The sequence below is a fragment of the Pelmatolapia mariae genome, linkage group LG12 (assembly GCF_036321145.2).
Source record: "Pelmatolapia mariae isolate MD_Pm_ZW linkage group LG12, Pm_UMD_F_2, whole genome shotgun sequence".
Taxonomy (NCBI): Eukaryota; Metazoa; Chordata; class Actinopteri; order Cichliformes; family Cichlidae; genus Pelmatolapia; species Pelmatolapia mariae.
This window is the reverse complement of record NC_086237.1, coordinates 16,603,994-16,628,584: the sequence shown is the minus strand read 5'-3', so window position 1 is coordinate 16,628,584 and position 24,591 is coordinate 16,603,994. Positions and strand designations below refer to the sequence as shown.

At 41.0% G+C, this 24,591-nt stretch overlaps 2 protein-coding genes and 1 non-coding gene across 4 annotated transcripts; all 3 read right to left on the bottom strand.

Moving 5' to 3' along the window:
- Positions 1 to 1,599: 1,599 nt before the first annotated feature.
- trpm6 (transient receptor potential cation channel, subfamily M, member 6) lies at positions 1,600 to 20,923 on the bottom strand. 2 transcript variants are annotated; one of them, XM_063489549.1, is made up of 40 exons: positions 20,776 to 20,923; positions 19,928 to 20,007; positions 19,694 to 19,732; positions 18,885 to 19,074; positions 18,366 to 18,579; positions 18,003 to 18,127; positions 17,700 to 17,871; positions 17,422 to 17,596; positions 16,026 to 16,149; positions 15,872 to 15,944; positions 15,633 to 15,733; positions 15,392 to 15,526; positions 14,702 to 14,755; positions 14,262 to 14,396; positions 14,017 to 14,142; positions 13,585 to 13,853; positions 12,290 to 12,518; positions 10,790 to 10,942; positions 10,507 to 10,662; positions 10,252 to 10,380; positions 9,900 to 10,151; positions 9,617 to 9,791; positions 8,652 to 8,766; positions 8,377 to 8,573; positions 8,144 to 8,276; positions 6,502 to 6,940; positions 5,521 to 6,184; positions 5,121 to 5,212; positions 4,848 to 4,950; positions 4,555 to 4,601; positions 4,389 to 4,453; positions 4,267 to 4,292; positions 4,100 to 4,150; positions 3,878 to 3,943; positions 3,473 to 3,771; positions 3,268 to 3,350; positions 2,986 to 3,191; positions 2,839 to 2,890; positions 2,608 to 2,720; positions 1,600 to 1,929 (listed from the first exon to the last, which is right to left on the bottom strand). In XM_063489549.1, the coding sequence occupies exons 1-40, from the start codon at positions 20,791 to 20,793 to the stop codon at positions 1,835 to 1,837; spliced, it is 5,970 nt and encodes a 1,989-aa protein (XP_063345619.1). In that variant the 5' UTR covers positions 20,794 to 20,923; the 3' UTR covers positions 1,600 to 1,834. The 2 variants fall into 2 exon arrangements, with proteins under 2 accessions (XP_063345619.1, XP_063345620.1); XM_063489550.1 differs by lacking the exons at positions 1,600 to 1,929; positions 2,608 to 2,720; positions 2,839 to 2,890; ... (11 more) ...; positions 6,502 to 6,940; positions 8,144 to 8,276 and having other exon boundaries at positions 8,397 to 8,573; positions 9,639 to 9,791.
- On the bottom strand, positions 11,443 to 11,525 carry trnal-cag (transfer RNA leucine (anticodon CAG)). The gene has a single exon. It is a non-coding gene; the product is annotated as a tRNA-Leu (tRNA).
- Positions 20,924 to 22,665: 1,742 nt separating the features above from the next.
- On the bottom strand, positions 22,666 to 24,165 carry wu:fa19b12 (uncharacterized protein LOC560551 homolog). The gene is made up of 2 exons (XM_063489553.1): positions 23,681 to 24,165; positions 22,666 to 23,432 (listed from the first exon to the last, which is right to left on the bottom strand). The coding sequence occupies exons 1-2, from the start codon at positions 24,050 to 24,052 to the stop codon at positions 23,271 to 23,273; spliced, it is 534 nt and encodes a 177-aa protein (XP_063345623.1). The 5' UTR covers positions 24,053 to 24,165; the 3' UTR covers positions 22,666 to 23,270.
- Positions 24,166 to 24,591: the final 426 nt, after the last annotated feature.

The following is a 24,591-nucleotide window of genomic DNA, read 5'->3' as shown; positions in this document are numbered from 1 at the left end:
ATTATGACTACTATTCTTCTATTACTATTAGCCTATTGTTGTTCTGTTCTATTTGCATGATGTTTCAGAGCAATGAAACATTTGGGGCTTATTGTGTTTTCTCTTCTCATGATAATGTGGGTTTCGTGGGAGAGGATTTTTTCTTTTGTTTTGTTTTTTTTTTTTGGCAGGGTGGGGAATGGGTTGTGGGCAAATTCCACATCAATTTAGTCGGTTCAAAGCAATTTTTTTCACATACTGAAAGGATTTTTAAATAAATGCTCTAATTTATACGTGACCAATTTTAATTTGTTGCTGGATTTGAAATGTTTTGGGGAGTTTTTTGTTCTCAACCTCTGAATGTGTGCGTTGAACGGCCCTTTCTGAACTGGCCTTACTGAATCGGATAACCCTTGAACCTGCTGTGGGAGAATAATCGATTCTGAATGTTATGGAGTAGTTTGTTCAGTGTGAGGGGCTGAACGCATCATGCGCCTTTACCACTCCATCAACACAGAATGACATCACGGAGCGCACAAACGAGCAGTCGTCGGCTCTTCGACGTGACTCGGACAAATTGCGCAGACAATTTTTTAAAACATGCTTAGTTTGAAATGTTTCCTACACTTAGTCGAACACAATCCAAACCTTCTTCTCCCTTTCCTGAGAAAAACCTGTGTGCGCGTGAATGTGTGCGTGTGAGGAAGAAAACGAGATGTGAGATGATGTTCTGCTCTACCAATGCTTTGTAAACTTTCTTGATGCATTACACATTTGTGCAATTGGAGTAGTGTTGAAAATTTGTTAATTTATTGTTTAGAATGTCTTTGCATCCCAGCAAGAGCAAATAAAACAAAATGTAGCAATCTGTAACCAAAACCTAAAAGGTACTTAGGCTACAGAACCTCTTTTACACAGGACTAACAAAACAACAACAACAAGGACAAAAACAGAAAAAAAAATACAAAAAAAGAGACATTTGTTTGTTTTCAAAGTGCCATAGCTAGTGAGGAGTGGAAGGATTGGCAGAGTGGGGCGTAGATGCTTTACGGTGTGAGTTTACTTGAGAAACCAATCAAAAAAGGGGAACTCTGAGGAAAAACCTGTATGTGATTACGCTGACGAACCGTTTTTACATTTTATGCTTTTTCATTTGGTGAGGACTCTGCTTGACTCTGAACTCTGACTCTGCCATAAATCCACGAGCTCTACTGTCCAACGCTTCATTTTCAGACGAGAACGAAAGAGTGACCGTGTGTGTGTAAAAGCATTCATCTGCAATAAAGTGAGTCACGCCCATAAACGATGGATCAGACTGGGTCGAAGTTCAGAGCCATGCAGGGGCCTTAGTGAGTTCTCCTTTGAGATGTATATACAATGTGAAGGTCTGAAGTGATTTTTTTTTGTTAAATTCTATATTTTATCGCTTTTGTAGACATTTTGTTGTGGGAAGAAAAAAAATAAAAAGAAATTTTATGGGTGAGATTCTGCTTCATTTTTCTAACTCACATACAAATCATAATATTATATATCAGATTAATCCATAATGTCTCCTGAGAAAATACAGCTATTAGTTATATACTGAACTAAAAATAGTACAAAAACTGCATTTTTTTTACGGTTTTTTCTATCACGAATTATCACATACAGTTAAATAACAAGTTATATTTTTATCTTTTTATATAAAGTTTTCTGATTACCGCTTTTCCTTCATTAACCCAGAAAATCTATAAACATCCTTAGTGCAAAATCTTTGGTATTATCAAGGATCTTTGTGAAGAGGCAGAACTTGTGTTTATGGAAGACACCTATAAAAGTTCCCATGCTTTCTTTTCCCTACTTCCTGAGTCAAAGGTCACTTCCTGGTTTCGTCGTCTTCTTGCTCTTCTGTCCCCGACGTTGGCTCCGCATCAGTGCTGTTCTCGCAGCTGTCCGGATGGTTTCTTAAATCTGAACAACAGAAACATCAGTTAGCGACATGTCGCTCCAATAACACAGTCATTACCACAAGAAAGAGAATACTGACAGGCCTGGGAGGAAATCCACGCATCCAGCATAAATAATTTGGTTTGATTTGTTGGTGAAATCTTGGAGAGGACACAAGAAGAGGAAGAGGAAACACAACGTACCTTTGAAATATCAAAACAACTGTGTCTGAGTGTTTGCGTGTTTGTTTGCTGGGCTTGTTTGTTTGTGAGCACAGTTTCTTTCCGCGCAGTTATCCTCTAGATGCCGGTATCATGTCTACCCAGAGACGTTAATTAATAGCTAATCAAAGCTAATGTCTCAGCAGCACATCGCCAGCACAAAGACATGATTAATACGTAATCAAAGGCCGCTCAGCACAAAGAAGGGCCCTCCCCCATGCCTCAAACACTACTGTTGTTATAGAAATAAACGAACACTCGCAGCTTAATTAGCTGGCTGTTCGTGTGTGCCGTCTTTATTTGAAGTTGCTGGGGATTTCTCTCTGAGCCAAGCTGGCCTCCTGAGTGATGACACCGAGGTGACATACAAAGGCATGTATGCACACATGTGCAAAAACAGGTACATACAATGAAATGATAATCCACATGTCACACACTGGATCAGAAAAAAACACTAGACAAGGTTTTGTATGTTTCTGACCTTTTAGACCTAGTCTGTGGCACCAGGCGCTGCAAGAGTGTTTCTGCAGGAAACCATTGATGCCAGCATCTCCAAGATTATCAGGTCCAAAAAGCATCTCACCCCTGCTAACACTGCAACAGAGTCAGTCAGAGTGCAGACTTTCATCAGTACATATGGGATAAAATGTGAATTTCTAAAATCAGAGAATATAAATATCACTTATACGCATAGTAAAAATGGTTAGTGCACCTCTGGTCCTCTGCCATAATGACTGTCGGATCAGTCAGCTCCTCTCCCACCCCTGTCAAAAGGAATAAAGGAACAGATTTTTAAAAAAAAGACTCAACATCTCACGTGTGCGACTACAAACATGCAAAGTAAAGTAAAAGTATCTGCCTTGTATGTCGAGCACCAGCAGCTCTCTGCGCGAGTACTCGTAGGTCCAGTGGGAAAAGGCTAGAAGCATTTCTTCCAGTGAACAGCAGGGGGTGATCTCTTCTCCCGTGTTGTTGTTGTATTTCATGAAGTCACCAGACATGTTCCTTTCAATCGTCAGCCACTGACCATTAGAATGCCAGAGGACCAGTGACACGTCAAGAAATCTGGTGGATAGAAGGGACAGTTATTAAATGCACGGACACACCTAACACACACACATAGGAAAGATAAAATAGTGACCTTGGTGAGTGGTGCAAATCATCAGGTTTGACTTGGTTAAACACTTGCATCATCTTCTGGGCTGCTCTCTGCTGCTGTATCTCCTTCGCAAACAGAAATTGATCATAGTGTTAGAAGTACTTGAAACTCAATTCAAAACTGTGAAAAGTAAAAGATTTGCTAACCAGCAAATGTAGACGAATCCTTGATTACTTTAAAGATTTACCCTTAAACAAAGCTGCAGTGCTGTGCTACCATGGAAGTACTTCTTACAGACACGAACCACCTCTGGTCTGAAACCTTTCACCACGTATACCAGACCGGGTCTGAGCACATCCTGTTCTGCCCATGTACAGAGAACTCGGCGGCCCTGCCGGAGGCCCCCATCCAAAGAGCCTTCTTCGCTCAAGAGGGGCTGCAGGATAGCAGACAGGCCTCGTGATGACCAGGAAGAGACTGAGCTGGATTCAGGGTCAGCATCAGAGGCTACTTCCTCCAGAGAGTAAATGCTCACCTCTTCACCTCCTACAGAGAATGTTCAAAAACTTGATTAAGTGCACAGAAATGGATTTTGGGGGTAAAACAACAGTAATGAAAAAGAAATAAATCCTAAATCAAACAAGCAAGTTACCCATGATTGAGACAGGAGTGAAAGGGATGGTCTGAGCCAGTCTCATCAAATTGTTTCTCTCCACGGCTGTTAACACACAGGCACGATACAGGCAAAACTACAGATGAGCTAATGTATGAGTATAATCACTGAAGAAATCACTAAAACAATAGATGCACAATACATGATCCTTTCAGGATCTATTATTTAATTTAGATAATTTTCTGCAGATCGTGTAAATACCTGAGTAGTGTGGATACAAACTGTCAGTGGACTGGAATGAGGAGTTCTTGGCTGCAGCAGGTAAGATTACAGGGCATTAAAAAACAAAACAAACACATCTCACTATAACAGACACTACATGACCACACGTTACAGAAAATGTATTCAAGCTGCACGTCCAGAAATACCTTCAGCTGAAATGGCACTCTGTATTCTGCAACAGGCATCAAGAAAACATTGTTATGTTTAAGTAAAAAGCTTGGATAAATTCAGGGTAAATCTGGAAGGCTAAAAAAGAAAGGAGACTTACGAAGACCTGCGGCTCATGGACCTGGCCCAGCTGTTCCAAGCTGAGTGCGTGGGGCTCCATACATCCTACCAGTAATCAAAGCAAGAACATAATTATTTTAGCATTACTATCGCTAATGTTACCACAAATAACAAAATATTGTTACCACACTTTACCACATCTTTACCTGATGCGAAAAGACCTGTTTCTGCAGCAAATCCAGTTGTTCAAAATCTGAAAAAATATTGATATTAACAGTTTTTAAGTAAAACATGAGAAACTTCAAGTGGTTGATAATTTAAACATCGCACATATACATATCAAACTTTGTTTCTTTTAATATGAAAAAACAACCCTTGTCGTTCTTCTTGTTCTACTGTACATACATACAGAGGAAGCAGAGTGATGCATACTAGCAGATGCTCTCTGAAAGCTCTGTGTACAAATACAACATGTACTCTATCTAAATGCAGGTCTTACTGAGCTGACTGAGGCTGGTTGAAGCCGACCGACTTGTGGGTTCTCCTATCAACCTCCGGCGCCTTCCCCAGCTGACATCAGACAACTGGGAATGCATGGCTCCCTATTTTCCAAAACAAATAAAGAGATGGAAAAGCTTCTCTGTAAAGAATCACCAAACGAAAATGAAAAACCCATTCACACAGATAGCAGGGATTTAGTTTTATGACTTTGTGCCATGTTTTGCACCTGACTGATCCTCTGCTATGAGGAGCACAACTTTTTTTATATTACCAAATCTAGATTGCTCTCTCGTATCTTCACGGTCTTTTTGTTTTTGCCTTTGCTGTCCAAGACCTGAGTAAAGTCAGATGATTTGGACCACTCTGCAGAAACACAGACGTACATTATCTGTTATTGTGTGTAAATGCATGATAAAAAAAAATAGACAAGGTACACACAGATTTTCAAAATTTCCTTTTGATCATTTTCAACAGGGACAAGATACAGAGAAAATGACTGCTTATGACCTGAATAAACCTTAAAGTTCTTTTATGACATTGTTAGTTCTGACTTGCAAAATTGTTAAGATTTGCATGTGCTACATATCACAAAGCTCTTCATGCAAACTCATTGCTTTAAACCATCAGCGTCCAAAGATTAACTTGATTTTCAAACCCATGCGTTATCATACCTTGGCTCCTGCTGCATCTTAGTGATGTATTGTTCTTTAAACCCCTCCTACCAAGCAAACTCTCATTGTTCATTGATTCATTGAGAGAAGGAAAGGATCCCCTGGTTGGGCTGAGGGGTGCTCCAGCGAAAGTCATATTCTCCATGCTGGATGACAAAGATCTGCAGTAGCCATACGGACGGTCCCTCAACAAACATGCCCACCTTGGGGATTTTATGGGTTTTCTCCACTGGTTGGAATTTCTGGACCGAGAAGTTGGCTGACTATCATCACAAGAAAAGGCAGGATTTGTCAAACCCTCTGAGATGTCTTGTGGGTCGAACAGAAAAGCACTGCTGGAGGCTCGGTGCACGTCTATGTTAGGCCGTTCTTCCTGTGTCTTTTCACCCTCTTTCTCTTCTTCTTCTTCCTCTACTTCATCCTCTTCTTCCATGGATGTTTCTTCCTGACTGGTAAACAAATATGGCTCACAAGTCCAGAATTTGAAATGGAGTGACTCCAAGCCTCTGGGAGAAAGAGGAGACCCACACTGGGATGGTTCACAGGACTCACAGGGTGTCTGATCTCTGACACCAACCGAAGAAATTCCTCCACTATTAAAGTGGGAGAGGGACGCACAAGACCCTGGCCCAGAAGCTCCCTGCTGATTCTCACATGGATGATCCTATGGGAAAAAAATAAGTGATTAACAAATTATTTTAAATTCTTTAAGTCAGTGGCTATTTAGTTTTAATGTTATAAAGCTGTGAATAGAATACATCACATTAAAATAAGGACTTTATGGATACTTTATGGATCTCTTTTAGCTTGTCTCCCCCTAAAGGCCACGTTCAGGTTTGCAACAACTACCTCTTCTTTCAAAGAGTCTAACATGACAAACGTTTAAGGATCAAAACATTGTATTTCCAATTAAGTGTGAGGGAGTAGTGCATTCTCTTTCCTTCTTATGAAACAACATTACTAGAAGACAACAGTAAGCACCTCTGTTGCCCTTTCTTCTGGTTCTTCTGTGTGTCCATATCTTCCTCCCCTGCTTCCCCTAACTCCTACATGGCACTCCTGTGATTCCCGTCTATTCCCTGCCAAAGTGTAGCCCTTTAGCAATGAAGGCGGGGTACTTTTATACGGCTTGGCCACTAATCGCTGTATATTAGCAGCATCACAGTCTGCTCCACTTCTGTGTGGAAGGGTCCAGCTGTGAGGGATGGCGTGCTGGGATGCTGTAATGAGTCGACACTGAGCCAGGCGTGTCTCCTCCTGATGTAGGTTGTTGGATGCAGAAAGAAGAGTGAGGGTGTCCACAGCCAGAGCAGAGAGGTCCTGGAGATGACCGAGCTGAGAGTCTAACTCTGACAGGTTATCCTGAATGAAGTTGACCTTCTCTGAAACCTCCCCCACCATCATGCACATCTCTTCTGTTCTGATGGAACAAACATGAGCAAAAATGGTGAATGACGTTTTTACGATTTATTTACTGACATTAAATGCTTTTTGTACACTAAACACAACCACATGTTCAACTGTAAATTCACACCACAAAAGGCAAGGGAAGCCTGTGTTAGTAGGATCACAATATAAGCACAAGCTATATATAAGCTGGTATGTGAGACAAAGTAAATAAACATTTAAGAATCTACCTACTTACTTGTTTGTAAGAAGAAGCATTGGAGGCACATTTAAAAAGTACTTTGAAACATGGAGATTAAAGTTATCGTTTCAAGTCAAACAACTGCCACGGTTGCTAGACCCTCTACATAATGTCTTGTGTAGATGAGTTAGTGAAATCCTACTTCAGAGTTGGTTTTAGTTACAAGGAAATTATTTATTTTTAAATACATAAACACGGTGTGGTGATAAGCACAGAAATACAGTTTTAACGCAGAAAGCTGCATCTGGTCAGAAGGAAAAACCAGAATTTAAGCCCCGATTTATGCAAAAATGAAATAGCTGGCAATGACAGATGCAAGAAAATCAATGGTTACACCCTTGTGCAGTAAAGAGGGTTTATGTTGTATTACAAGACATGATATGAAAACTGATCAAGGTGTTTCAGTAACTCTTCTACACAAGGCAATTTGCAATGTTTGCAATGGGTGCAGCAGTCATCGCAGTTGTTTGACTTAAAATGACAACTTTAATCTCCACATTGTAACTTTATTCTGAAAATAAAAATAAGTTTAATCTCAAAATTTTGGCTTTATTGTGAAAATGAACAATAACATTTTTATCTTAATGCGCCTCTAATACTTCATTTAAATCTAGTTACATGAGTTAACTGCTTTCATCTTGGCACAGTATGAATACCTCATTATTTATTATACTTATCAAACTTATCAATATTAAACTTAACAATGTGATGACAGACAGAGCGATTGTTCGTGTTATAGAAGGAATAATCTATTGGCTCTTGCATCGGACACAAAAGGAACTCTACATCAAAGCAATGATCCTGTGCATGCTCCCAAACAAGACAAATTTACAAGGCTACAAAGTTTCCAGCCATAGTGATATGGCAGGTTGGAGAGCGAGACACAGATCCAGCAGAAACACACAAGCGCTGGTAGCTCATCTTAAATAATTGGACAAAACAAAAGAAATGAGAAGCCCTTGTTTGCAGTCCTACCTCTCAGCTGTGACTTTGATCCTGTTCTTTTGACTGCTGAGCGGGCATTCGCTCTTCTCATGAAAATAGGCCTGCACACATTTCTCCTCAAACTCATGCAGCTTCTTGCGATCCTCATGGCCCAGATAGAGCTCTAGTAAAAATGAGTGAGACGGAAGAAGTGACAAGTGTAGAGATAGCTGCTAAACTATCACCATTTTCTTCCTTTACAGAAAACATGCTGTGGTACTTACTAAGTCCAGAGGCTCTCTCTTCCCGCTCAGCGTCACCACTAAATTTCTTGTAAACAGCTCTCAAACCCAGGTCCATGTGACTGAGGAGGTTTAGGGGCGGTGGCAGCCACGGTCTCACTTGATAGGTCATTATGTAGCGGTACCGGTTGTACTTCCACAGCTTGTTGGATGTTGATGCCATGTCAAAGTAGACGTTGCTGTTAACAAGAGTTTGGTTTATTGAAGGGTAGCCCCTCAAACAATTACAATAAACTAAGATTTTTCAATATGCTTACTTGAAAAATGCGATGAGGATGTTGACCATGATGATATACTGGACAAACATATACACAGCCTGAAGAAATGGTGCAACAAAGGATGCAGGAGGACATGAATCATCTTCCTCACATGCTGTTGACACACAAAAATACGCAGATCTTACACACAGTGAAATAGTTTTTTGGGTTTTTTTAATTCTTATTAATCATACAAAAACTATCAGAGACTTGGTATGAATCTCCTTCTGCATCATGAATGCTAAATTAGAACCAGATTCATAGAAAACTCTACAGGGACAAGAAAAGGGCACAGAGTCTTGCAACATATGGTATGGCCGACACAGAGCTCAGATTTTAACATCACTCAGTCGGTCTGAGACCGAGACCGCCTAAATCCACACTGGAGCAGAGTACATTAAAAAAAAATCTTTAAGTAAGAGAATTGGCACTGTTTACAGGGTAAAGTGTGAGAGACCTTGCACTGATTTGTTTACTGCTCTTCTTATGGAAGACACAGACATAGCTCTTTGGAAGCATTCAAAGATTATTTTTTGAACAATCCAAGTTACACCTTCAACTAAAAGCAGCAAAAGGACCTACATGTACTGTAACTCCCTTAATCATTTATACCAATTACATTTTAAGTGATTTTGTTATTTGCAGCATATTTTTTATGCACGAAGAATCAGCCCCTGTAATAAGTGAAGTTGTCTAAATTCTGAAACAAAGAACTCCTTTCAGCTGCAGTCAATAACAAGCACTGCAATACAAAGGTGAGTCAAGCAAAGCTCACCTTGTGAGGTAAGACTGTTTGAATGACCTTAATTCAAGTGGAATAGGATAAGTGACAAATTAGCCTTGCAGCAATCTTCGAGTCAGTATTTCCAAGAACTCAGGGCAATGCAAAAATCATAAAGGTTAAATTCTACTGCTTTAAAAAAAACCTTTGGTTAATAAGTATCTAGTGTTATTGGGCCACTAACGGTCTATCTCTGATGCATAGACCTCTCCATAGATCATCCAGTAGGGCTGGAAGACTATGTCTCGAGCCAGGCTCCATGATGGCTCCTCGTCTGGTGACAGGACAGCCTTCCTGGATACTCCGTAGGTCAGCAGCACTATTGCCATCATCACCACAATGTAAAACATGTTTCTGGTCTGGGCACAGAGAGAGTGAGAGGTTACTAAAAAATAAAAAAATAAAAAACACACACACACTTCTCAACTTTTTATGTTTCCAGTGAGTGCTGTGCAGTCTGTACCCACCATCTTAGTGATCATGGTGAGGTAGGGGCCAGCATGCTGGTTAACGGCCAGCAGATCCATCACCCTGATAAACCAGAAGATGATGTCCAGGCAGTATGTGAGGCGTCCTGCTGTCCGGTAGGGATCAGAGTGCCAACGCATTGCTAGTCCAGCCACGAAAAGCAGGATGGCGATGAAATCTGATATGTTCCAGTATTCTGAGAACCAAATCTTCAGCTTCTGGCTCAGTTTTGTTGCCTCAGACATTAATATCTAATTACAAAAGATAGAAATTTACATTACTACTGACTTGTGATTTTATGTTCTCCTGTAACACTTTTTAATATATTCTGCTAAGAACTGAACCTCTGACCTCTCTGGTTTTCTCTGCTGCAGTTGACAAGATGTATGCTATAACCAGCCACTCCTGAACACTGGGTTGATCCTCCATCTTCACCAGGACAACATAGGAGAATAACATCAGAAAGGCCAAGTAGGACATCTACAGTTGAATCAGAGAAAAGACATTCAGAGAGAAGGATGAGAACAATGTATAATAATCATTTGCATGATGCACTTTGAGAAAGAGAAATGTTTTATCGTGTGTTAACTAACATAAAAAACCTACCGTGTGAAACCAAAACTTGACAACAGGAGCTGTGTAGAAATCATAGAGTGTTGTGATCCAGGAAACACAGCGCACAGTTATAGAGGACATGGTTTCTGACACAGGACCAACACGTTTGTCTTGGAAAGAGAGTCCTTGCTCTGCATCACGACTACCCTGCATGGGTAGAGTAAATGAAAAAAAAGAAAGAAAAAAAGACAACCATACAAGTGAGGTGAAATACTATGGAATAGTGTAAGATATTAGCCAGTTGAAATTTGAAAGTACTGCACTCCTACTGTACCGTGTGATCAGAGCCCTTGGTGCCTGGTGCTGGCTTGACTGAGTCGAGTCCAAACAGCATTGCCTCGTGTGTCTGTGGTACGTGACACATTTCAGCTTTGCTTTTAAACTCCAGAAGTAGGATGGCAGGAGGCAGAAGAAGGCTCAAAATGATCTGAGAAAAAAGGGAGAGCGTGTCTGGCTACTTTAACAACCTCCAACAAAACATACTGCTTTGCAAAATATGAAAAAAATAAAACAACACTTGAGGTAAAAACACAATCATTTAGCACAACCAGGCTTTAATGGGGGTGATGAAAGCAGCTGGTGATGTGTGAACCAAAAGAAAACAGCAAATCATGGCTGGAGCGCTCCCTAGCTACACTCTACATGACAGGAAGATGTAACAATGAATGAAAATTACCGATGTGGTTATGTGGTGGAAAAACATGGCTTTAAGTTCGACCCTAGATATCAAATCCCAGGCAGAACTTCATTATGTGACAAACTGCTAATTCAAAATCTCCAGAATCACCTGAATGTGCAACAAGTGTGTCAGAAGAAAAATTCAACGACAACAGTTAAATGTAACTCCAGCACCCTACCTCACTTATTGCTAATATGTTTAATTCAGAATACTTTAACAATCCCTAAGGAAATTAGGCAAACAGACAATGTCAGAAGTGGGATTCGAACCCACGCCTCTAGGGGAGACTGCGACCTGAACGCAGCGCCTTAGACCGCTCGGCCATCCTGACTTCCTGTCTAACTGAATTGCAAATTAGAATCTGGGACATGATGAAGGTCAACAGGACTGAAACATTGCAATAAATATATTAGAAATAATGGCAAGCTTTTGCAGAGACAGTCACATTTAATTGTTTTTGTGGAATCTTACTTACTTACTGACAATACTGTGCAGGCTCCTGTCAAGTTACCAGGTTAAGTTACTTTTTTGTTAAACTTAAGTGTTAAGCTTTTGTGTTATAAGCACTACTTAATTTCGGATAGTTTTGTGCTTACATTTGACTTATGCTGTGTCATTATATACAATGCTGTGTCAGCACTATTATATTATAATACTGCTGCTGCTACCAGCTTGTAGCAAGAGATTCAACCTTTGAATTAGCTAGTCAGTCATCAATGATAGCAGGTAATAGGAAAAGAAAGATGGAACATGCCCTTCATGGACTAAAAATGCTGCATCCTGTGAGCTGCAATTGTTGATAAGACCTATTCACTATTTTTTTTTCTATAATTCTGCTGAAATATTTTTGTATAATTTTGAAGCTATATCGCCCACCCCTACCCTGTACAGCTTTCAAGAAACATCAAGAAATCAAATCTGATTATATTAAATACAAGTTTAATTTTTTTATTAAAAAAATAATAAATCACTGTTGGTCTCTTAGCATTCACCTGGAATGCTAAACCCACTTCCTATTTTTATTTTTATTTTTGCAGTGATGCAATTAAATGACACTGAAATATGATTTTTATCTGGTTTATCTGCAAAGTTTACCTTCAAGAATGAGTTTTTTCTCATGTTAAGTGGACCAGTCCAGAGATCAGTGAGGAGAGTCTGGGTGCAGGAGTGTGAGACGAATGGTCTGTGACATGAGGAGACAGCCATCTGCAGACAGGTGAAGTGGCTCCATGCCTCCATCTCATAAGTCAACAGCTTCATGGCCATCTGCTCGTTCTGACGAAACGCGCAATCTAACACATCCACCGCCAGCTTACCAAACTCACTGACACACAAAGACAGAAGAGATATGTGCATGTCAAGTCTGTGATAATTATAAAAATATGCAAGAACAACAACAAAAAACTCCACCAATAACACAAACAAAATCCACAACACAGGAGTACATACTTCATGTGTTTGTGTGTATTGTACCCATATCTTCACATATACAAAGTAACATATGAAGTCCTGAGGGGAAAGAATTATCTTGCATGGTAACGGTGCTTCACAGCTATAAAAGGTTTGGAGGTTTCTTGCATTTCAAATCTTCCAAGAACATTTCAATGAGACTCCAGTCTGGATATTGCCTAGGCCGTTCCATTCAAGGTCAGCTTCAAATTAAACTAAAGTTTCAGACACACCTTATCCTTAATATATCCTTCATAGCTGAATCAATGACTGCAAGCTGCCCAGTTGCTGTGAGACCGAGGCAGTCCCCAAAGCGTAACCTTTCCACCACGCTTCAAAGACCGCGAGAAATTCTTGTCCTAAAAATAACTCCATCTTTGATTTGTATGTCCAGAGCACATTATGTCAAACGTGTTGTTTCTGTCTCTGTGTTCACTGGGAAACTGTAGTTCTGCCTAATGTTCTTCTTAGACAGCACCTTAAATGCAGGTCAAATATGTCAATCTCTATCCGACTGTAGACGCAGGCACTTTGACACCAGAGTTACCTGCAGGCACTGTGATGACATTTTGAGTTGTTGGAGATTTATTTTTGCATCATGCAGTATACCCTTGAATTTGCTTGGGCAGTCAGTCCTGGATAAATTAGCATTCATTTAGAATTGGTGCCACTGTCTTATACCCGAGTGATTTATTTCAACTAAGTTGGAGACATTTTAAATCCCTTGCTAGACTCACAACACAGGCTTAGAGAGCTACTTAACTCTTGACACGATGACATCACATATTTCAGTAGAAGAGAGAAAACTAGAGCTTAGATGGAAATTCAAAAGGTATTCCATTATGTGCCACTTTTTCAGAGTGTATCACTGCTGTTAATAAGCAATGGATCACTGCTTGTTTAAAAATGTTAAATAAGTCATACAATTCAATGACACTCACAGTGAATACGTCTTGAATCGCTCTATAATGTTATCATCCAGGCTGCTTTGACGTGCTTCAAAGGCCATGGAGCGGTAAAGCTTGCAGGCCACCGTTGCACGTGCCAGCGCTTCTTCTCCATGTTGCCACAGGAACAGTGCCATTTGCTGCCTTTGCTGAAGGACTGCCCACACAAACAAGTCGTTGAAGTTGAAAGGAACCAGCAGTGGAGCATCATCAAGGCCTGGACTAGACACCTCCCCACTGGTACTGGGTGACACATCTTGCTCCTAGAAGAAAAAGTTAGATGTATGAAAAAAATAAGGGACAAGGAAATGAAAAAACAATAGATGGGAATGTGAGATTTTTTGTCATAAAAAATCTCACATTTTCAGTTCCTAGAAAAATTAGGAACTGTTAATCTAAATCTTAAAAAAATAACTCTAAACCAACCTTGCGTTTGTAAGGCTGGGCGGTCCTAAAGAAATGCAGGTCCTGGAGGCTCCTGTTCCTCGTAGAGCTTGGCATCAGTCCATGTCTGAGTTTAGAAAAGGTGGCTGAACTGTCTCGTCTACCATTCTACAGGCATCAAAACAGGCATTTGTATGAAAACTGTAAAAGTCATTAAACCAAAGGATTTTTAAATGGCTTTTATCAGGGTGCAGCGGGCAAAGAAAAAGAATACAATCAATCCTCACTTTTTCGTGCAATCGGCTGTACGCAGCTCTGAATTGTTTGCGTGTGTAGGTGCTGCGGTATGCTCCTCCTATGAGATATTCTATCACCAAGCCCATGTCAATGATCGAAAGACGATAACCTGCAGGAAGGGAAGTCTCCCCACAAACATATACAAACACGATAAATAAACATATACTGTGCACATGTAAATGTGGCTGCTACAGTAATCAGTATTTATAACACAGAAAAGGTGAGGGACCACCCAGGTCAGTGCACAGTTCCAAAGCTGGCATTTGCAATGCTATGGAGGAACATAAGTGCACATGGGAAAGTTGCACATCTGTAAAGGTCTCTTTAATGCTGAACAGGTCTTGGAGCAACATATGCTGACAATGCCTTTTTCGGGAGGGAAAGGGAAGCTAGATGTGCACCCACAGCTACTCTCAGTATCAAAACTCACCTGTTTTGCATCTTCAACGAGGTGGTGCAAGAAGCGGGCTGTTGGCCCTTGTGCCTGCAGGGAGGATTTTGTATAATTATATAAAAAAGAAAATGACAGTTAAGAGAAAATACAAAGCGCAAAATCAAAGCAAACCAAATTTACTAGTTAACGGCTGCATAATGCACATGCAGTCACAGCTCCACAGCTCAAATTGTTTCTTTAAGGAACTGCTTGTTCCAGCGTTATGAATAAGTGAAAAGGCTTTTATACACAAATATAAAGACAACATAGAGAAAGCTGAGGGTGAATGTATGGCAAAGAGTTCTGTGATTTTAGAAACATCCTAAACCAACTACTGGGAAAATATTTTGGATGCAACTGACCACAAAACACAAGAGATCCTGGTGCAAAAACACTTACAGTGACTGTGATTTGGATCAAAGCAGCTTTGGGAATTGTGAGAGAAACTCAAGAGAAACAAACATAAAGGGATTTTGTATGTTTGCACAGCAAAGTGAAAGCCAAACGCAAGAGGAAATACCCCAAGATAATCAAAAGTACTCCAGTGACTAAATGTTATTTTTTGAAAAATATATTTCACAGAATTAATTGTACTGTTCTCCTTGATTAATAAAATGATGAATAACAAATAAGAAAAAAGAAATGTCTTAAATATTTAAAGCAGATATATTAACATATTATAGTAACCATGTTGTAGAGCTCTTCAAGGCGATCGACTGTGAGGAAGCGGCTCATAGTCATGCCGTTATCAATCAGCATTTTGACAAAACTGACACGGTCCATCACCAGAGCATCCAGCATGGCTTGCTCCAAGGAGCCCACCTACACAAGTAAAAAATAATTTACATATCTCCTTTTTTTGCTTTAATGGAAAACAATTGCACTACAGTTTTGCATTAATGATTCCCTTTGTTTTTGACTTTCTCACCTGCCAATGCTGTCCATATACAAGGACGTCTTTCTGTGCAATGTCAGCCCTGTCCCACGCCAGAGTCATACTCAGCTGCTCTGACGGACTGGCCTTTGTGCCTGTTTTTGATTCAGAGCAACAAAACATATAACATAACTCAGATTTTCTGACTTACTAAGAGAAACGCTCCAGTCCCACGTTACTGAATCAAAGTCACTTGAGAGAAAATGTTTGATAATTAATTAGGAAACAAGTACCCTTGAGAGTAGCGGTCAAAATGGCAGCATCTGGTGCCATCTGGTCATCTGACTCAGAGTCAAAGATGGTTATCTGTTGTTCAAAGAAACACTGATTTAGTAGTCAATGTCCTCAGTCACAACACACACATGCCCCAGAGGCTGCTTTACTCACAGACTGTCTATGATCCATACACTGCAGCAGGAGAGCATAGAGGTCAGTGGCTTCAGTCCTCTCCATTCCAAACACATCTCCAATCGTGGTGAGGAAGTTCTCTTTAATGTCAGCTTCCAACGGTCTGAAAACAAACAAACAAACATAAAAACACAATCAGTGTACATTTGGGCCGGCTCGGCCCTTTCCGTGTGGAATTGCATGTTCTCCCTGTATGGTGCTCTGGCTTCCTCCTACAGTCCAAAGCTTGTTAGGCCATCCATCTAAATTGGCAGTAGGTGTGAATGTGATCCCAAATTGTTGTCTGTCTCTCTGTGCTAGCCCTGCAATATGCTGTTCAACGCGTACCCCTGGGGAGCACAATAGTTAGCGCTTTTGCTTCACAACAAGAAGGTCCTGAGAAGGTCGCAGAAGGTGGAGTCATGTTCTCACCGTGTTTGCGCAGGTCCTCCGGCTTCCTCCCATAGGCTAAAGACATGCAATTAGTGGAGTTGTGTTAATTGGTGATTCTAAATTGCCAACAGGTGTGAATATGAGTGCAAATGGTTGTCTGTTCCTCTATGTTAGTCCTGCATCAGACTGGCGACCTGTCCAGGGTGTACCCCACCTCTCGCCCTATGATAGCTAGGCTTCCGCTCCCCTTGAGACTGCATTGGACAAAAGGCTAAGTACATGGATGGAAGGATAATGTACATTTGAAACAATTTAATATTTGTAGTCCTGTGTTTTTGGTAAATGTTAAATAAGTCAAAATAAGAATCTAACAAACTAATTTATGAGCTTAGCAGAGCGGCCTTTTGCTTTTTTGCACTAAGAGGACACAGCTTTCTAGTTTCTACTTTCTATCTCATTTTACAATCAGTTAATTGCATCATCATCATCAAGTTTTTATATACACCTATTGGGTAACCCTTCCTAAAATATAAACGTCACTCAAATGTAGTTAGCAGGACACGATCATATTAGTAACTGTGTGTTTGGGTTCATCTGAGATGATGAAAAAACAAAGAATGTGGCTGGGGTCTAACTGCCTTTTCAAATAGTTGGCATATGCGGCTCAGCAGTAGTGTGAGGTATCTGATAATTGGAAGGTCAGTGGTTCAATCCCTGACTCCTCTAGCCTTCACACTGAAGTATCCTTGAGCAAGATACTGAACTCTGTGATCCATCTACTGGAGTGTGAATGAGGCTTGTTGTAAGGAAAGTACTTTGGGGAGATTCTCCCTTTGCCCATTTTTCTCTTTTTCACCTTAAAATATGCCCCAATACTCATGAAGAAGGTGTTATAACTTCCACTTTACCATAAGTATAAATTATGCTTGCTTATTAAACCAGTTGGCTCAAAAAGACCCTGCTATGCATCCACTACAGGCCTATACCAACCTACGTACTGTACCTGTCAACAGCAGTCTGCTTGTGTAAGAAGGCGAGTAGGTCAGCAGCCCTGCCTGATCCCTCAAACACAAACACTGGCACAGGGGGTACAGTGCTGACATAGTCCAACACTGTAGACACCACAGAAGGACCTCCCTCCACCACCACACACACCACAGGCACTCCTTGGTTCAGTCCTGCAAAAAAGAGAAGAGATGATGATAAGACTTCAGTCACATCTGTGTGCTTCCTATTTTGTTTCTTTTGTTAGTTTTTGCGGAAAAACAGAAAGGGACCCACGGGGATGTATCTTCTGTAGTTGTATGTGCTTCTCCAGCTTCCTTCTGAGGCCTTGCTGACAGCCATGTTTGCCCAGCGTTCCATCGTCCACCAACAGGAAGTGGGAGTGGAAACCATTGAGACAGGCTCTCTTGCTCAAAGGGTTTCCCAGAGGCTGGTAAGGCCTGAAAACCTGAAGCGATGTTGAATCAGTGTCAGTCAAAGACAAAGTAAAGCAGCGCAGTGGGATATGGTACTCTGCATATATCAAAAAAATGTGGTGAGGAATTAAGTAACGTGCAAAAACACAGTTTCAGTACTGACATCTCTGCCTATAAGGTCCATGTTGTTGTCAATCACTCCCCAGGGTGTGATGCCAACTGTGTTTCTCTTCCTCAGGTCATGGCTTCCAAAGGATTTAACTGCATCACCTACATATTTAGACACACCTGGAGGGCATGCAAATAGTAGCTGAATGCACAGCAAATACACAATAAGAACAAAAGCACTAAAATCCAAGGGGTACTTTTACAACAACCTAACAAAAATTAACCAAAACTGAACCTTCCAGAAACTGAACACAGATCAACGTAGTTTTTTTTTTCAGATGTAAGTAATGAGATTGCTGCCAGTCACTAACTGGAGATAGGCAGAAAATAATGCTCCACAAAAAATTGTAAAACTTACCTGTATTAATGCCGTCGGTGAAAATCCATGCCCCTGTGCTGAGGGCAGCAGTGATCAGCCCTTTGCTAAAGGCCTGATTGACTTTAGGTGGCAAGCTAAAATTTTCGGAGCCTCCGTGGACACTCAGCAGTAGCTTGGGTCTTTCCATCTGCCATTCCCTCAACATCAGCTGGAGTAATGCTTCTGGCTTGGAGTCGACAGCAACACGAACATACTGGAAAAACATGAAAGTTTTTCCGACTGAGAAGCTCTTTGTACTTTTCTGAGGTGCTGCTGAGCCCATTGTTTTGTCACTACATTAGATAGCATCTCTGCTTTCATGCATCGCGACCAAGCCTGCTTACATCATAGCAAAGCAAACTTTACGCAACCATCAAAATCTAGGTCTTATTAACAGAGTGCAAGCATTTGCTTCTATATTTGAAGCACTCTCTTGAGCGTGTGTACATTTACCATTTTACTTTTCAAAAAATGTTCCTTTGGCCTAGAAACACGCACAGAGCTGGTAAACTCACAGACCTTGGCTCGACAGACACGTGTGGCAGTATCTTCAAAGTCTACGGTGCCATAGGCATTGGTGGGACTGGCCCTGGTGTGGCGCTCCATAGACCACTCCTCTTCCACATCCTGTCCAGGACCAGGACAGAGGGACAATGGAGGAAGGGAGTCTTGCCAAGAGTGTTCCCCTATCAGGCGGCCGCAGCAACATCTAGCAAACAGAACGATATTGCATAGATGCATAGGAAGAAGCATCGCAAGGTAATTTTTTAGAATGATTAACTTCAATCATACTTTTACAACACTTTAGCATAATGTTGTTGATTTTAAATAAATTAAGTAGCTATTTCTGATAGTCTGCTATTAGATAATAGGGAAGAGGCCAAAAAACAGTAACAAAATTATCAGTGACACTTGACTACATGTTAGCTCCTCAAAATAGAGGCAGGGTTGTTAATAAGCAATAATAATATGCAGGCGCATGACAAGCCCTAAAAGATGAAAGAAATCCACCTGGACTTTTTAAACCAGCCTTCAGTGATTCTTCCATTTATTTTCTAAATCCCACACTTCCTCTCCACCTCCCTTTGCCCTTGAGTACACATTTCTATGTCTGGCTGTTGTTATCATTTAACAGACCATGAAAATCACACATTTCCTGCCATTTCCCCATAACGGTGCAGTGCAAATGTAGGAGAAAAAAGGCAGAAAAGGACATGATGAAATGCTGAAAGAATGAGGGTGGAGAAAACAATACAGAAGTATGTAGTAAGAAAATAAGAAAGAGTTTGGTAGGACAGCATCTTCACCACACAATTCATCAGTGATACCTTATCAAATTTTGGCAAACGTGGCATACTGGAATACATCTGAAAGAGACAGGAAGCAACGCGTTATCAAAACATCCACATGGCTGCTATTCCTGGAAGTAAGGGCTACATGCCAAATAGTTCTGCTCTCAGAAAAATGTTATTTCAAATAGCTGCTGTTAATGTTATACTACAATCTGTGTGTTTCTTCTCAGAATCATAAAAGCTAATCAGTGCAATCAGATCCCAGATTACCTGTGCTGATCCCAAGAGGAAGGGATGAACTTCACACACTCTCTCCTGAAGAAGGTTTCCTCAATCCAACACTTTCTGGACTAAAAAAAAAGAAAAGCAGAAAATATTTACTTACAGCACACAGATACTGGAGCTGTTAAGCACTATATTGTCTTCTTTATTGACTCGTATTCCAGGAAGTGGAAGCACATTAGTCCTGAAATAAAAAGCGCGTTTATCAGTGACCTTCTCAGTGAAGCTCATTTTAGTGTCGATCACATGCTGAGCAAACAGTGTAGTAAGTGTAGATCCCTCCCCATCACAGAAAGCTGAACTGCAAACACCTAAACCCTGAGCTGCAGCACTCAGCCCCTCCTTCCCCTTCACAGTAAACTTTCCTTCATGTTTCCCAGGAATATTTAACAATGGCCTCACTGCAGGGAGAGAACTGCTATCGGGAAACATGAGCACATACACAGACCTACACATCCTCTTCCTCTGATTAGTCTACACGGTTACTGAAGTAAACATTGCCGAAATGGAGCTGTTACAGTTTTATATGCACTAAATAAAACCGCCCATTGTGCAGCAGCAGGACCAACAGTTTAACACGTTTTATGCACAATGAACATCCGTGTTATGTTACTACACTAGTTCATTAAAAGTTTATTACTATTACCCGTTTTATCTAACTTAAAATCACCGCTAAGCGCTGCTAATATCACTGTTAGCAAACCGGTAACAGGGAAATATTGTTCAAATTTCTCATGAGTTCAAGTTCACATTTCGTTAAAAGTACACTTGTTGAAAATAAGCTGACCTACTTAGCAAATATATATATTTATATATAATATTAGCATATATCTTACCATGGCTGCAAACTTCATTTATAAACATGTTCGAGTCTAGCAAAGACACTCCGCTTCATCATCAAGCTCCCGACAAGGACTGAGCGCCCTTTAAACAGTCGCTGGTCCAAAGGGCAGGTTTCCAATAAGCCTTGGGGAGTTCATGGCCTCCTCCCTCCAGCTCGGTTAGGAGTGTTTCACCTCCTTAAGTTGTCAGTCAGGAAATGGTTGAGGCACTAAGGGTGTCTCCCCCTCTTTCTCATGAAGGAATGTGGTGATTGGTGACAGTGGACACTGGTGAGTCAAAAATCATACTTGAGTGTCGTTGCCAGCTCTGGCTCAAGCAAAGTTTCACACAGCCAAGTGAGGCTCAAAACGCCTGCAGTGGCAGTGAAATAAACAGGGTTGTATACTTAGTCAGGACAGAAGAGCAATTTTTCCATTGCAATAATAATATTAATAATAACAATAATAATATATGGCAGATGTCTGTCAGATAGATAAATCTTGAGCTACCCCTCAAATATTTATATTTAGCTAGGAAATTTAGAAATAGGTGCAGGTTCAGTTTTATTGAAACATCCAAACACACATGTAAATATGATATATAAGGCAAAACCAGAGTTTTGACAATTCTAGCGAGCTTCAAAGTCAAACTCTCTTAGGCAAACCTTCTTGTAATTTCTTCAAGTAGTCTTCAGGAACAGTTCTTCAAGCTTCTTGAAGCACATTCAAAGTTCGTCTTTACTTGTTTCTGCCTTTTGATCTGTTCTCTATCACCAGGATCCCACACTGCTTCAATATTGTTGAGGTCTGGGGTCTAAGGAGGCCAATCCATGAAAGATAGTGTTCCAGTGTGGGTTTCTTTTCAGGTATATTTATACCGTACCGACATGTGTTTGAGATTATCATCATGCAAGAATGAATCCACTGCCAATCAGATGCTTTCCAAATGGTGATATATGGTGAATCAAAATCTGTTGTGCTTTCATAATTGCATTAGTTTTGACAACCTCCAGAACACCACTGGCTAAACTGCAGCTCAAAACATGACACAGCCTCGGTCATGTTTTACACCTCTCTCCTGCCCTTCTCTTTACATTCTCATGGCAATTCCTACAGAAAATTTCAAATTTTGATTTTTCAACCCATTGGACAAAGGATGTTGAAAAAGGAGCAGCAAGACATAAGAAGACCATGAAGAAGATCCATGGACGTAGTGAAGGAGCACGTGCAGGGTTGGTGCGACAGAAGAGGATGCTCTTGATGGGGTCAGATAGAAGCAGATGTTTCACTGTGGTGGCCTCTTGAGGGAGCAGTCAACTGAAGATTCATCACTGCATCAGAGCCATTGCAGCTGATTTTCAGCTCAGTTCTTGTAATTGTGCATACATCAGCCTATGGCTGCACAATTATCCGATGCCCGGTCCACTGTTTTAAATTTAAAACCGAAGTGCTTTATAATGCAACATCTGACCGCCTGGATACGCCAACCACAGCTGTTCCCTGCACAACTGATGTTAACCAAACAGAAATGGTATGCAAAGAGAGCTGTGAGAGTTGTGCCAAAAGTGCTAATTCAATATTGTACCAAATTTAGATGAATAAGGAGGACCAGCTGAATTTTAACACAAAAACCTTAACAGATGTGAAAGCATTTTTTTTGTTACAGTGCAATAAAACATTTTTTTGTCACTATTTGAATAATCGTGACAAACAATCATGATTATTATTTTGGCCACAATCTTTCAGACCTAATAAAATGTGAATACATGTGGTATGAATGTGTTACAGATGGTTCACCGCTTCCTGTCCAGTATGTGGTGTAGAGGGTGGTCAGCATTATCGTTAATAAAACCATAAATAAAACCAAACAATTAAAAGAAAAGTCACAAATATATATTTTTTTATTGCCAATGAATACAAAGGCATGTAACAACCATCTCTAACTGGCAATCAGATGTGTACTAAATAAATGTACAACCAAAAAACATCTACAGTTCAGTCACACAATTTAACAAGTGCAACCCTACACAACTGGACCAAATTTGTTCTGAAAGGCAACTATTATCTGCAGACCAAGCATACATCTTTAATTAGATCTCTAATTAGTTAGACACATGTTTATATAATCCTACTCAACTGTAGGTTTGCAAAGTAAGGACTCAGCATTGAACATGGGAGATCAGTCACTGCTGTTATCAGGCTGTCTAAATGCTGGTCACACAAAGCTGCTGGATCTGTAAAAGGTTTGAAAAAAGTTCCACTTAGGTCTGTGAAATCTTGCATTAGACTGTTTTCCACTTAAGGGGGAAAAAAATAAATAAATAAAGCCTGTATTGCTCTACAGGGGCAGCCTTGGCAGGTTTCGGTTATCGCATCTCACCTTGATGCATTTCAAGTAACCTGTTCTTGATGCCTCTATTTGCTGAAGAACATCACATTGTCCTCATCATGTTCCCTTGCTTTAAACGGGGAGAGGCTGCTTTCAATAGGCCTCGCTGTACCAATCATCTTCAAGTCTCCATGGCGTCAGAAGAAGATGCTTTTGACTTGTCTTTTGTTTTGGAGTGGTCGCTTGCATCTTCTAGCAGTGAAAGGTCAAGCTGAGGTAAAGGCACCCTCCAATACTGGAAGGAGTTGTAAGTGCAGTCTTCAGTGTTTGCGTCCTCATCAGCCTGAAAGGGAACAGACAGATAGAAATGTAACGTCCAAACGCAACTCAGTGGCAACATTTTGTTACCTGCTGACCAATCAGTCCCCTTTTTCACTGGTATACACCATTTACACTAAAAACAAGTCTAGAATGTGTAAATGGTGACATCTAGTGGACACTTACTGTAATTACACCAAATTCAGTTGTATTGCATGGTCGCTAAAACTGCCGTGAACATCCCCGACTTCTGTTATATTCTCAATAACTTACTTTATCATTAGATTTGGGAACAGCGGTATCTGGCTCCTCGCTGTCCTCTCGTGGTCGTTTCTGGGAGCTCGTGACTGAGCTGGAGCTGCGACGGTCCTGGAAACTTCCAGACGTCTGCACCGCCGAAACATTTACTGCACGCTTCCTGGCATCGCAGTGTGAAGTCTTGCGATAAGAAGCGGTCTCTTCTTCGTCGAAATATTGCGGCCTCTTTCTGCAGCGGGTCCCCAGCAAAGCCAGGAGGGACGGCGGACTCACGCCCCCGGACGGAGCCATGCTCTCCGCCTGTATGTCAACAGCGCAAATGGAGCGGTAACACCTCTTGGAGGGAGAGTTGTGCAGCAGGGTGTCCTCGGCGCGCCTCTTTGCCATGCAGTCTGCCGGTACGCCACCGATGTGCACAGAAAACCTGAAATCCCTGTGATTATCCCTGTGGATAACACCGAAAGTGCGCAGGAGCGTGTTTACCGATGCACGATCTCGAAATGAGGAGCACCGGTAGTAGAATTATTGCAAAGAACCAATCAGAATAGAGCACCGCTTTCTAGCCCCGCCCAGAGCACCCAGGCTCCAATCACTTAACTCTCACCTACTTCCTGCAATTTATAACACTGCCTGATACTCATTGGTTTGTGTACATCAGGGCTCAGGAAAATATGTGCATTCACAAAAACACAGACCACACTGGGTGAGGAAAGTCCTTAATGCATTTTAACAGTGGACCAGCCCTGAGGAGTACGAACACACCTCAAAGAGCGTGAAGAATGGGATAGAGCCTTTCACTGGCCTGCTATCTGATCCATGCTACTCCCTAAACATCAGACCCCTATTTCTAACCACTGAGTGCAAAGAACAACCTAAACTCCCAAGTAAGCAGAGAAAAAGTATTGACCAGTCACACATATTAGATC

Bases quoted from the DNA above. Each gene is read 5' to 3' on its own strand.
- trpm6 (XM_063489549.1), bottom strand. The intron at 18,580-18,884 runs GTCTGTGAGTTT...ATGTTTTTCCAG, and splicing joins CACGTGTCTGTCGAGCCAAG to TATGTTCGTGTTGCTGTCGA. The intron at 4,602-4,847 runs GTAAGACCTGCA...ATATTTTTTCAG, and splicing joins AACCAGCCTCAGTCAGCTCA to ATTTTGAACAACTGGATTTG.
- wu:fa19b12 (XM_063489553.1), bottom strand. From the start codon at position 24,052: ATGGCAAAGAGGCGCGCCGAGGACACCCTGCTGCACAACTCTCCCTCC. The intron at 23,433-23,680 runs GTAAGTTATTGA...GTTCCCTTTCAG, and splicing joins TTCCCAAATCTAATGATAAA to GCTGATGAGGACGCAAACAC.